At 46.0% G+C, this 13,026-nt stretch overlaps 1 protein-coding gene across 4 annotated transcripts in view; it reads left to right on the top strand.

Moving 5' to 3' along the window:
* Window positions 1-13,026, top strand: part of MDGA1 (MAM domain containing glycosylphosphatidylinositol anchor 1) — a 156,240-nt gene that overhangs the window by 50,033 nt on the left and 93,181 nt on the right. For 3 of the 4 annotated variants that reach the window (XM_049833813.1, XM_049833812.1, XM_049833811.1), the window contains exons 3-5: window positions 1,128-1,302; window positions 5,664-5,860; window positions 8,708-8,840. In XM_049833813.1, coding sequence (XP_049689770.1) covers window positions 1,128-1,302; window positions 5,664-5,860; window positions 8,708-8,840 — 505 coding nt within the window. The remainder of the gene's footprint in view (window positions 1-1,127; window positions 1,303-5,663; window positions 5,861-8,707; window positions 8,841-13,026) is intronic. The other variant, XM_049833814.1, reaches the window with a different exon arrangement.

Below are 13,026 nucleotides of genomic sequence, written 5' to 3'. Positions count from 1 at the left end.
CATGTAGACACCCCTGCTCTTTCTAGAGCATCAGCATCAATCAGGTGATGCCAGTGAGCTTTAGGCAAAGTCTGGCAGAGTGGTCAAGGTATCTGGTCCATTTTATCTGTGGCCAATGTTGAATGAAAATCTGTCTTCTTTCTGGCGGATGATCTTGCTGGATCTCAGCCCCAGAGTCTAGATGGGCACCAGTGTGGGAGACCACCGGTCACCAACCTTTAGAAGGGAGGTTGCAGATATAGGAAACCAATGGTCTGAGAAAAGCCATCTCTCTCTTTCATTGTCTGGACTGCAGAAAACAAGGGAGAAGCTTGTACTGCCACTGCTAGGGTTGTACCTCATTCCAGACATAAGAATAACCATTCGTTCTTTAGGAGCGCTGTCCTCTTGCCACCATTCACCATGAATATCATGCAGCTCTATTACCCCTGCAAGACAGGATCTTAAGACAGGTAACATAAGGACAGAAAAATGCAAGATAGCTTGAAATCTGAAGGGTTTTTTTCTTTTCTTTTTCTGTATCTTTAAAATCAAAGTACAAACTTGTGTACTATAAAAGGCTGACTTATAAAAATTACACAGGGGTTCCCTGTGAAAAGGGCAAGAGCCAGATAGCAACCACATTTTCTCACTCTTACTTGGAAAAGCAAACAGCAGAAATAGCCTTGCTGTCCAGAGAAAGATGAAAGAGTGTTGACTGCAGTAAAAGCTCTGTAGCTGTGAGCTGATGTCTGCTGTAGCTTCATGGCCTACCAGCCACATGGGGTCCCAAGGCTTAATGCTGAAAGTCCTGTGCTGCGCAGACAGTGGTATAAACCTAACCAAGCTGCTGGGTTTACAGGACTAGAGCAGGAGTGGTAAATATGCAGTGTGTGTCTGGGTGAACTGAGGGGTTATCCTGGACGCTTGGATGTGAGGATCGGTGATGGATGAGAATCAGCAGCTGGTCTACTGAGACATACTGAGATCAGTAGTTGAACTTTGGTAAGGTCTGGTAGTGCTGTAGGGCCTGTGTTTGAGGGTGGCTAGGGAGGAGGGGGAGGAGGAGCAAAGGGAGTGCTGCTGTCCCTTGGGATCTCTGGTTTGTGTCACTGATTGTTTGTATTTCTCTCGTTCTTCTCACGCAGGTGAGATGGACCAAAACTGCTGGCAGCGCATCGGACAAATTCCAAGAGACGTCAGTGCTTAACGAGACCCTTCGGATTGAGAAGATCCAAAGGCTGCAGGGGGGACGCTATTACTGTAAAGCAGAAAATGGGGTTGGGGTCCCTGCCATCAAGTCCATTCGAGTAGATGTGCAGTGTAAGTCATTCAGCGGCAACCCAGACCTTCCCACAGTTCTACTGCATGTCTCTGCCTCGCTGTGGGGCTGGCAGGGAGCTGCATTGCCCTAGGACCATGTGCACCTGATTCAGGAGCAAAGGGACTGGTGCGGTGTCCCTGGGGTCCATCTTCCCCAGGACATTAGATCCATCCATAAAAAAGTTAGCTCTGCCTGTCCATGTGAGTCATTCTTATCTAGGTACCATAGTGTCTATCACTGCCAGGGGTCCCTAACACTTGTCTGGGATGTAGCATTGTAGATGGCTTCTGCTTTCTTTGTCTTCAAGTTGAAGCTGGCAACGCTTGAAGCAAACCAATGCTTTGTGAAATTGGTAGTGCCTCATATGCTTGGGGCATTCCTGAAACCAGTGCCCTGCTCCCAGCATTGCTACCTCTGTAGCATGGTGGAAACAGAGCAAAAGAGTCTGGGATGCACATGAGGAGGCTGAGCTGCAAAGGGCTGAACATGAAGGAATCTGTGAGGACCCTGTGGCTTCAGTGACTCAGCATTTCTCTGGCTGGTTGTGATGCCCATCCTTCTTGTGTCCTGGAGATGGTGTTAGTAGTTCTCTACCTTGGGCCCCAAGTTTTGAAGGTTTCTCATGCTGTCTTAATGTTGTTTATTCTTGGGCTGCTGTGGCCAAAAGGGAGGGAAATTAAACTTATCCCATAACCCCCGTATGGGAGGAATCCAAGATTTAAGGTCTAGGCAACTTTTGAAGAGATTTGCTCTCCTGGGGAAGATTACCATTCTGCCCATTGTCCTTGGCTATCCACTATTCCAGCTTCCTTCAACCCAAGTAACACCAAATCCCTCTCCTCACTCATATCTTTTGGGAAGGCCTAGCCAGCAGGAGGTTGATGCTAAAAAGATGTAAAGTGTGATAAAGCAGCTGGAACTCTCTCTGAACCTGTGACCACCTATCCACACACTCCTTCTAGCAAGATAGTCTTCTGTGCTGAGGTGCACTGTGGTTGTTCATCAGTAGAGCAACCTCCAGGCTTCAAAACCCCAGTACCTGCCTGGAGTCTGGGCAGAGCTTTGCTGACAAATGGCTGCCTGACTACTTCCTCTTAGTCCTACTGTCCAGCCCTACAATGCTGTGACTCTCGCAAAATATGCCATAGACTTGAACTTCCTTAGGCTTTGGCAGGTTCATGATCTGCAGTTCTGTTATATGCCTTGGAGCAGCTCTGGTCTCTGTTCTTTCCTTGCTCTACCCTGTATTGGAGTAGTGTTAGTGTGAGCTCTATCCTATAGGCTGGGAAAATAGATTGAGCATCTCTTCATGGGCATTGCATAGCTTGGCTTGGAGGAGTTCTGACACCCACCTGCGACACAGCTATTTGCCTGGCTTCTCTGCCCATTTCTTCTCCTACATGTGGTGGAGGCATATGATAACTCTCCATTGCAGACAGGACTTGCTTTTCTCAAGCCTCAGTATGACACCTTGCCAGGGCCTGTGTTCTAGGAACAGGACTTGGCATGAATCTTTTTATGCCCCAAGGGCACTCCCTTTACTTCTGGGGTGTGGGCTGGAGCTAGAGTGATGTAGTGTCCTGTGGTCCCTCGTGCAGCTCTGACCTGTAGAACTATGGGGCTAATGGGGTGGCCAAGGGCTTTCTCATACTAACATCTACTCTGCAGATGGACTTGGTAATGTACCTGTGGTTTGCTCACTTGGTTTTGGGGGAGGAGAGACTATTTTCTGCTAGTATTTGCACTAGGTACAAGGGAACACATAAGAAAAGCCACAGTTTTTGTTGAACGCTCACCCTGGCAACCTTCAGCTGAATGAATCAGAATTTGAAAACAAATCCCTTATTTTCCCACATCCCAATTTGTAGTTAGGAGTAAGTAATCACCCTCATGTGAACCTTGGTATCCTTGACAGCTAGTGCTAGTCTTCACTCATACTTTTAGTATTAGACAGCAAGGTTGTGCAGAGAGCACCATTGGTGCCAAGAGGATATTAAACTGGAAACACTAACTTGTGTAGCAAGTTATTCTTTTGCCCCAAGTGGGCATCAACTGAGGCTTTAAAGTATCGGTTAGATACTGGCAAAGAGGCAGCTGCTGTTTGGAGTATTTCCGTGTGGGGGAGAGAGAGAAAGTAAAGAAAAAGAAAGAATGGATGTTTACAAGCTTATATTGGGCATGAAACATCCTATGTGATCATCTCCATGAGCAGCCTTGAGCCAAATTTATCATTTGTGCAGCTCACTGACATATGTGGCATTACTTGTGCATCAAGGACATACATATCATTGTAGGTCTTATTTTAGCTTTTCTCAGGAGGGCTAGACTTAGAGCTGACTGCTACAAAAGAAGGCTGAAAGATTCAAGGGAGGAAAGGTTTAGCAACCAAAAGGAAGATGTGTTCTGTGTGAGGAGTAGCTGGGAAACAGGAGGCTTGAATGGTGAGTATCTTCTTTGATCAGTAAGGGAAGTGTTTTGCCATGCATCCTGCTGAGAAATGGAGCCTCAGAAGGATGGTAGCTACAGAGTTACTCATGTAAATTGTGAAGAAATAAAGGAGGGTTAAGGACAAAGGAGGAGAGAGGAGAGGCTGTGCCCAAGGTCCTGGTCCAAGAGAATCTGGTGTAAAATTCAGTCACCCTATGGCCACACAGAGAGAGCACTGTATGGAGAGAAGATTTTTTTTTTTTCCCACCTGTGTATGTTTTTCTTCAGCCTTGGCATGGGGGTTGTGCCTTGTCATTGTTCTGCTAATGGCTCTACTCATATCTCTGAATTATGGTGTGGTCAAACAGACAAATCTCAGGTCCCATTACAACTGTTATCTACCAAGCATACAGCTCATTAAGATATGCAAATCCACAAGCTGCCAATTGTGATTCAGCAGAGAACATACATTATTTGCATGATGTTAGCAGAAACTCATCCCTGCTTCCCTCTTCCTTTCTGGGAGTCAGATCTCCAAACTTACAGATCTCTAAAACAAAATACCGTAAAAATTAAGTGGCACAGGAGTGGGGGAGGTGATGAGCATATGTCCTCTTCCTCTCTACTAACATATGCAGAAGGCAGTGCTGACAGCACAAGAGGATACTGGGTGCATGTGCCTCAGTTTCCCCGCAGTTGAAGATGGGGTGATAACGTTCCTGAAAACGTAGAATTGCTTCAACTGAGCTCAACAGATGCCTTAAGATATGCTTAAGGGCACAGGGACAGATTTCAGTTTAGGGGGCCAGTTGGTCCCATCTTGTCAAATGGGATCTTTACATTTAACCCTATTCAGTCTCAAAGTGGTTCTGGGAGAAGAAAGATCCACCCCATCTGAAGTTTTCCCTATGCTTCCTTGATGGTCAAGCATTGGTGTCTGGTGCAAGAGCCCAAGAAAATGATCCCTTTTTAGGAGGGCAACCCTTGGGGATCAGTGTGCTCTGAGTGGATGGAGAAAGTATGCTCCCTGCAGGGCAATTGTTTGTGTCCTTGCAAGCGAAGTGACTGATAACCATTGATTCAATTGTGATGGCTGCATCTGGTGCATGAATGGTGAAGGAATTGGAAGGAGCATTTTCTGTAAAGGGAGAAAACAAAAGAACCTAATGAGTTTAGGGGTGGGTGATGGGGATGCAGTGAGTAGAAGTTGCTGAAGAGGGAGAGTCAGTACAGACCTTGAAAAGAAGAAAATACAGGGAGAATATTTTAATAGGAAGAGAGAAAAATTGTACATACCTTTCACAGTGTTTTGTATCTTGTGTTCCCGTGGCACCCCACGAGACTTGCTCCTGTCTAGATGACTCTCTATCTTAGCTCCTTGATCTTGTCCTAACTTCTGCTCTCACCCCTTGACTCAAAGGTGTGTCATGTCCTTTGTGTGGGCATCTTACAGCTGTAGGCTTAGCCCCATGATTTCAAGAGGCATTTGGGAACTGGATAGTGGAAGCAGAAGAAATTATGATGGAGCAAAGTTTCCTGGGATCCTTCTGACCTCTCACTGAAATAGAGAGCAGTGATTTGGGGTGTGGGGTGTCATTGGGGAAGGTGAAACAGCCCACTGGTCTGAGAGGCATGTGGCAGGCAGGCAGTTTGCTTGAGGACCACATGGGATCTGCAGAGCAGAGGGTGCTTTCTATTCTCTGAAGGTTGTGTGGTAAGCAGGAGAATTTTGGCTTCTCCTATCTGTTCCCTTTAGATAACATTTGTGTTACCTGCCCTCAGATCAGCTCTTAATTCAGCAGTTGTTCTCAGCCAAATATATGGGAGCTTCCCCTCTCCTCTACGGCACCTGGAGCATCATCTGCTCTGCCAGCTGTACGTGCAGACCAAGCTTCACTAACAACTGCTGCGGCCCTCCTTACCTTCCTTCCAGATCTCGATGAACCTGTTCTCACCGTTCACCAGACCATCAGCGATGTACGTGGCAGCTTCTACCAAGAGAAGACTGTCTTCCTCCGCTGCACTGTCAACTCCAACCCACCAGCTCGCTTCATCTGGAAACGGGGAGCTGAGACACTTTCCCACAGTCAGGACAATGGTGTTGACATCTATGAACCCCTCTACACACAGGTGAAAAAAACCCTACCACCTCCACCAGCTTATGTTGAGCATCTTGCTGATGCAGGGCACTCTGTAGTGGATGGCATTTCTTTCCCTGTGTAGATTACGATGCTGGGGAGAGGGTGGTGGCCACTGCAAGGAGCACTGTCTCCGAAAGGGCTGGTAGACCCTATTTTGTATGCGGGTTCCCAGGGGACAAGAGGAGTAGAGCAGCAGGAGGGAGTGTGACAGCCTAGAAGTCCCTTTTTTTTTTTTTTTTTTTTTTGGCAACTGTCCCTAAGAGCAGGTCACAGCTCCCCTGATGAGGTTACATGCCTGAGACTAAAATCCAAACAATCCCAACATTGGGTCTCCTCTAGCCTCTACCCATTACTAATTTTTTCTCTTAATTGAGTGCCCAAGCTCTGTAAATCAGGGGAATTGCTTCCTGTTTAGTAGTGTGAGTGAATGGCAGGAATTGCAGTGGGGTCCATGAGGCAAATGATGAAGAGCTTTTCCTAGTGCTCATGAGTAATAGAGGCAGCCCAACTGCCTGAGCACTTTCTGACTTTCTGTGACAGGGTATCCACATCCTTTCTGCTTCTGCTTGCCTATGATGGACTTGCCTCTCTGAACGCCACTTTCTTTGCAGTAATTAGCCTGCCAACGCAGTGGGAGATGGAAGGGAATTTTTCTTTTGCCAAGGCACTCTGGACACGTTATCCTAAGCTGAGCTCTGGCTCTGAATGTCCTTCAGATGCTAACCAGCCTCAGCGCTTCCAGCAAGGCTGTTTGGCAGCACAAGGCAGTGATGGGTGGAAAGGGAGGGCTGAAAGGGCTGCTCCCCAGGGCATCTGTTTCATCCCACACACCTCCTTGTGCTCCCAAAGCTGGGCCCTGAGTGCATTCTGGCTGAGTTTGATTTCTGAGCGATGCTCCAGGCAACTTTTCAGTTAATGTAGTTGTGTTCACATTTTATTAAAATGTGCCATCTCTGTAGGTCATGGAAATGGGCAGCCAAATGGAAACATTCAGGGGGATGAGGAGAGAGAAAAGAGCTGCAGGTTAGTGGCAGAATTGCAGAAATGCTGTAGGTCAGCACTGCTGTTGGGCCCTGAAGAGAGCTTTGTCTAGTCCAGTGCTATGTGGCACGCAACCAGGACATCCTTGGCCTTACAGGAAGCCACCATGGGCTCTTCCAGCTTTCACTAAGCTCAGTGTAATTAACAGGAGACATTGCTTAGTGAGAGGATGTCTTAGGAGTTGAGATATTTTCTTCAACTAAATAAGGCATCCAGCAGAATTTCACCATGTTGCAGCATTAATGTGTAGATGACCCAGCATCCTGCAGCTCCTGTCAAGCAGTATTTCCACCATGATAGGTCATTGCTAGCTCTGAGAGAGGGTGTTAGGACTGCTGTGCTCACACAGGCATGCCCTTACGGTCCACAGCAGCATAAACCTGTGAGTTTGGGTTGGTAAGAGTTGAAGTTAACAAAAACACACCTCTGCAACACTATTGTGAGGGGAAAACCTTGCTGGAGCTCAAATGCCCTATGTTTAACAAAGTACCCTTTGCAGGGGTTTGTAATATTGTCTTAGAGATGAATTGGTATCAGCATCAGGTTTGGGTAGGCTTTTACATTAAAAAGGAGGTGAAGACTTTATTGTTTAAGTTTTAAAAAACTCATTTACACTGAACATTTATACACATTTACCCCACATTTACTAATCAATAAACAGGATGCATGTGACCCTGTAAGTAAGTAGTTGACATGCACATTGTAAATGCCATCATTTGTGTGGCATAGCAACAAATCTCAGGGGACAAGACTTTCTTAGGGTTATTGGTCGCCTAAGTATTTATCTTTCTAATTTACTCAGTTCAGATCCTCAGTATATTAGCATGCCTGAGCTCATCATCCGGTCCCTTGAGGTTGTCCTCAAGAGGATTTGTCATGCTGACACCTTCTCACATTTGCAGGCAATTATGGAATTGTTTCTCCAGAAGAGATTTAGACAAACACAAGGAGAACAACAGCAACAAGCTGTCGTGGGAAGACGTATGAGTTGCAAGGTGTGCAAACCACAGAATGCATCTCAGAGCATTCCATGTTCCATAAAGAAAGAAAAATATACAGAATGCATCTATTGTTAATTTAACAACTTGATTCTGTTTCTATAACAAGCCAGTAACTAATGGAGTGCCAGGGAGTGATTTTTGTTTGTTTGTTACCATAGTACGAGAAAAGGCTATCAAAGTCCATGCAGTCACTCTAGATGTACACCAGCATAAATAAGATTAGAACCTGGAGAAGAGAGATCAGAAAGTTTTGGGGAGTTCTTTGAGTATTTCTTGGAATTATTATCTTTTTTCACTCTGTACTTCAAATTTTTACTGCCTACTTATTGAACTTGTCATATTTAGGCCAGCATTAATGCCTGAATCTGCTCTGATTTACTTTGAGTTTGCAATGTTGAGACCCCAGTGATGTCCCTTGGGGTCCTACCAACATGTCAGTGCGAGATCTCGGGGTCTGTTCTAGGAAGTTTAAGGTTTTTCAAGTTTCACAAGATGATTTGCATGGCAGTTGATGAGAAATTATACCTAGACCTGTTCAGCAGTGCTTTCAGGTTAAATGTCAGTTGGTTGCTGGGTGTTTTGAGAAATCCTGGAGGTGGAGTTACCACTGCAAACATTTTCTATCTCCTTTATATATAGCTAGGGGGGCTTGGAGTCTGCACAGTTCCCTAAGGTTTTGATGGGAGCTGCTGGTAATCTGTAAACTTTGGGACAGGTTATGGACTTGCAATGATAAACTGTGCTTTGTACACCTGTGTCTTTCCCCACCCCCTCCTTTTTTCCCCAACTCCCAGGGTGAAACCAAAGTCCTGAAGCTGAAAAACCTGCGGCCCCAGGATTACGCCAGCTACACGTGCCAGGTGTCTGTCCGCAACGTCTGCAGCATCCCTGACAAATCAATCACCTTCCAGCTCACAAACACCACAGGTAAGAGGGGACACAGAGGGCCCCTGCAGCCCTCCAATCCCTCACCTGCTCAACAGCCATTACCCCTCCAGGAAGGTAACACAGCACCCTGTCCAGGGCCTGCAGCACCTCACGTTCATGTACACATGAGGCTGCTAGGATTACAAATCTTCACGTGGCCAGGGATGCTCTAATTTCTCGTAGCTCTGCGTATAGCTGGTGCCTTGGCCAGGCCTGCCGTGAGATCATTAAAGCAGGCTACATGTAGGTGTTGAGGCACTATGTAGTTTTTAATCCAGACACTGTTTTATTTATTTATAATTCTAAGAGTGACTTTAAAAATAGATTCAATACAGTCTAGAGTGGGGCAGATGCTGCAGGAGTTCTTACAAATAATTTATTTGTCTGTGACTCTGGCCTGGTTTGCCATGCTGCGCTCTCAGCACCTCCCAGCTAACGGGCTCCGCTGGTGCCGATGTTTATGGAAAGCAAATATCTCTGGTGCCTTCCCAATAAATAAATTTTACACTGATATTCATACTGGCAGTGCTTGGGTACACCTCCAGTTTCAAACAGAATCAGCTTGGTGCCTCTTGCTTGACCTGCAATAACTGACTGATAACTGAGTATCGTGTACCAAATACTTGCAAGGACCTAACTGCAACCTGTCCATTAAAGAAAAAAACCAAACAAAACCCCAAAACCCCACAAAACCACAGCCACAAAAACCCTCCCACAAAGCTCCCACACATATTGAATGTTTTCAAATAATAAGTAAATGTCAGGAAATTGCTTCCAGCCCTGAGGTATTCCATGATCAGAAAGAAAGGCATTGTAGTTGTTTGAATTATTCACCTCTCTAATGTAGCACAAAGCAGGCTGCATCCCTTGTGTCATCTTTGTGCTGTGGAAACAGAACTCTTTTGATGTTGCCAACTGTTGATGGGATATTGTTGATACTGTATAAATTATGTTTATTGATCTGACTTGAGCCCAAGGTGCTGAACAATAGTTGCATCATTTTATGTAGCAAGAAGAAAAATAATGAGCTTAAGAAAAGGAACTATAGCTAATGTCAGAAAAAAATATTCTCTGTGTGGTAAGATCTCTGAATATGTCTTGAACAACTCACACCACTACTCGAATTTCTCTCAGGATGAGACTGTAGCGAATGCTGGAATATTCCCTTTAAAAACTTATCTTGTGCTCATGATGAAGAAAGGGATCTCATACAGCTTTTCTTCCCTGTTGTGTCTTTTACCTTTGAAGAGCTAGAAAATCAAATTTCTCTTCATGTCCACACCCCCTGCCACCCAAGCACAGGGAAGCTACCCTTCATTTCAGTCCAGCCCTTTTACTGAGTGAACAGGAAAGATGTATTTTCAGGTTGGTAGGCAGATCACAAGCCAGTGGTATGGCTGAATTTACACCAACTTTTTAAGTACTTATCTAAGCTCTGAACCTGGACTACATACCACATACATCTAGTTCTTTTTTCCTGTTTTTAGTTATAGATGCATATTTATACATAGTTACAGTGGAGCCTGACACTACAAGCTCAAAGGGACCATTGAAAAAGTGTTCCTAGCAAATGGTATTAAAAGCTGGTGGTGAAAATGAAGCTGGCATTGCGGTGTGAGCAGGGTTTGTGTTAAATAACAAAGTATATTTAACATGAAATATTACCTGGCTTACTTGCCCTGGAGGTAGTATTGTGCATAGATTAGGAAATATTTAAAGAAAAATCTTTAATTCTCTCTTTTTTTTCCATAGGTCTTTTCTTTCCCTCTTACACTTGTGCTTTAGCAGCCTCTGTAGCCTTGGCTGTGCCCAGAATCCTGAGCAGCTTCACTCAGGATGCCTTTGCAACTGAGGAGAGCCCAAAGGGCATCGAGATGTATGGAAATTGATCACTTTAAATATTTATAGACCCAAGTACTGTAGATCTTGAGGGGAATTGGTGGGTCAGGTCATGTCAGGCCAAGGAAAGCTTCTCTTCCCAGTTCATTTGTTGTTTCTCAGCTGGCTTGCTTTGGCTTCTCTGGCAGTGGCCTTTGGGCAGGTTGTAGTCTCCGGCAAGGAGATGTCCTTCTCCCAGGCTCTTTGTCACCAGCTTGGCCCTTGCAGCAGGGGATGGGTTCTTGGTCTGCAACCTTAATGTGAAGGAGGTTTCCCCTGCTCCTCCTCTGTCCTGCTCCTGTTGTGTGGCTCTAGAGCAGTAGGCTGGGTCTGCAGAGTCACAGGACCAGCTCAGCACTGGGCTGTCATCACCTGCTCTAGCAGGGTCAGGCTGACGTTTTCCCCTTCCTTGATTTCTGCAAAATTAAGCAGCCCAGCTGGTTAATTCTCCTGCAGTTTTACTGCAGCAAATTGGACTTCAAAGGGAATTGAAAGTAACTCTTTGTTTTTAATGGTCCCCTTGCTGCTCAGCAGACTCCACCAGCAGGTTTTCTGAGCCAAGAACAAAAGGAATTGCCACAGGTTACAAATAAATGAGATTAATCTCCTGCATAACAATGTCTGCAGACTGTTAACCTCTGTCTGCTGACAGGAGTGGGAGTGGGAGCCTGCACAGGCTGCCACAGCCAGGGCTCCATTTTGGGGCACATCATGGGACCTTGCTGCCTGGAGCTGTGTGGGTGGCAGCTTTGCAGTTTCCCTGCCTCCCTCTTGCATGCACACACAACCTGCCCCGAGGCAGTGCTTGCACCAGCACGTCACTTTTTTTTCTCTGTTGCCTTGCCCAGAACTGGGCAGGATGAGTGTTGATCAGATATGTGCACATCAAGCACTGCAAAAGCCCTAAATCTTAACTGCAGGACCTCTGGTTTGTGCACTCCAACTCTGACATTTCTCTGGACATAGGCTGGTCTCAGCCTTTCTCTGGCTCTGATGGGGATGGATGGAGATTCCCAGGCAAGATGCTGCATCTGTCACTTTCTGTGCCCTATGAACCTGAAACCAGTACAATGTCAGAAGGCAGGAACAGCTACTTGGTGTCAGCCATGCTCAGCCGACAGCATATTAGCGACAGGAATGTGTCCTGCCTGATCACAGGGTATTGAGCTATTGCATTGCTGGGCTTCATAACGGCTAGTGAAACTACCTAGAGCTTGGAAAGGATACAAATCCTTCCTTTGCTGATTAGTGCTCATTAACCCTTGCACAGTGTTTCCAATACTCCAGCAAAGAGACCTGTCAAAGGCTTTGAGTGCAGGCTGTGGCATCCCAGAATTCAAGGACTCTACCACTGGCCTCACAATGACCAGTGCAGGTGGCAGAGGAGCCACCTTCCCTGGGCCCAGCTGGCCACCTCTTGCACAAATAGCAAGCCCTGTGACCAGGGAGAGGACATTTGATTGAGTGCATCAAAGCAATATCCCAGCATGGCAGTAGTTGTGCTGCTAAGTTATGGCACTGGTGCTGGGGAGAGAGCAGTCCTCCTCGCCTTGTTTGTATGGGCTGTAATTCAGAGATCCAACACAAATCCAGCACAGCTCATTAATGCAGGGTCCAGGGAGAGAAGAGGTAGAAATAATGATGCTGTTAAATCAGGCTTCATGAATATGGAACAATGTCTTATTTTGCATTATTATGGCTGTTATTTAAAACGTACTCCCTGCCTTCGTGCTGGGGACTGCTACTTTCTCAGGTCTGTCTGGATGGGGCCAGTGATGGTGCTGACAAGGGCTTTTAAAAGGCTTTTCATGGGATGAAATAGGGAATACAAAGGGAAGTTTTTTTGATCAGTTCCTGGAGGGGGATGTAGTGAGAAGGGTGCAGAAATAATATAAACTAAAACCAAGTACTAGGGTATTCAAAGCAGAGGTCATCTAGACATTTTGAATCAATCTCAGTTCAGTTGTGCATGAAAGACAATCCCTGTGACCCGGTCTGTAGTCCCCAGGTCTACAGAAAAGTGTATTTGACACCTGTGGAGATGAAGGAGGTTAAGACTGGCTGCAGAGCTGCTCTTCATGGTCTGTTATGGTGCAGACAGGTCCTGGTCCTCCATGTCAGGATCCAAACTGTGAGGGCCAGCTGCCTGGCAAAGGCTTTGCCTCTCAAAGATGTCTAGTTGGGTGTGAGATGGAGAGGCATATCATGAGATAGCTGAGGTCCTTTTTTCATGGTAGACCTTTCCCCAAACTCCTTCTTGGGATGGCAGCTCTGTATGGGAGGAGTGTCTTAATCCCAACTGTCCTTG

Source organism: Accipiter gentilis, chromosome 30, assembly GCF_929443795.1.
Source record: "Accipiter gentilis chromosome 30, bAccGen1.1, whole genome shotgun sequence".
Lineage (NCBI taxonomy): Eukaryota > Metazoa > Chordata > Aves > Accipitriformes > Accipitridae > Astur > Astur gentilis.
Note: the sequence above shows the minus strand (reverse complement) of the source record. Positions and strands in the feature narration are given on the sequence as shown.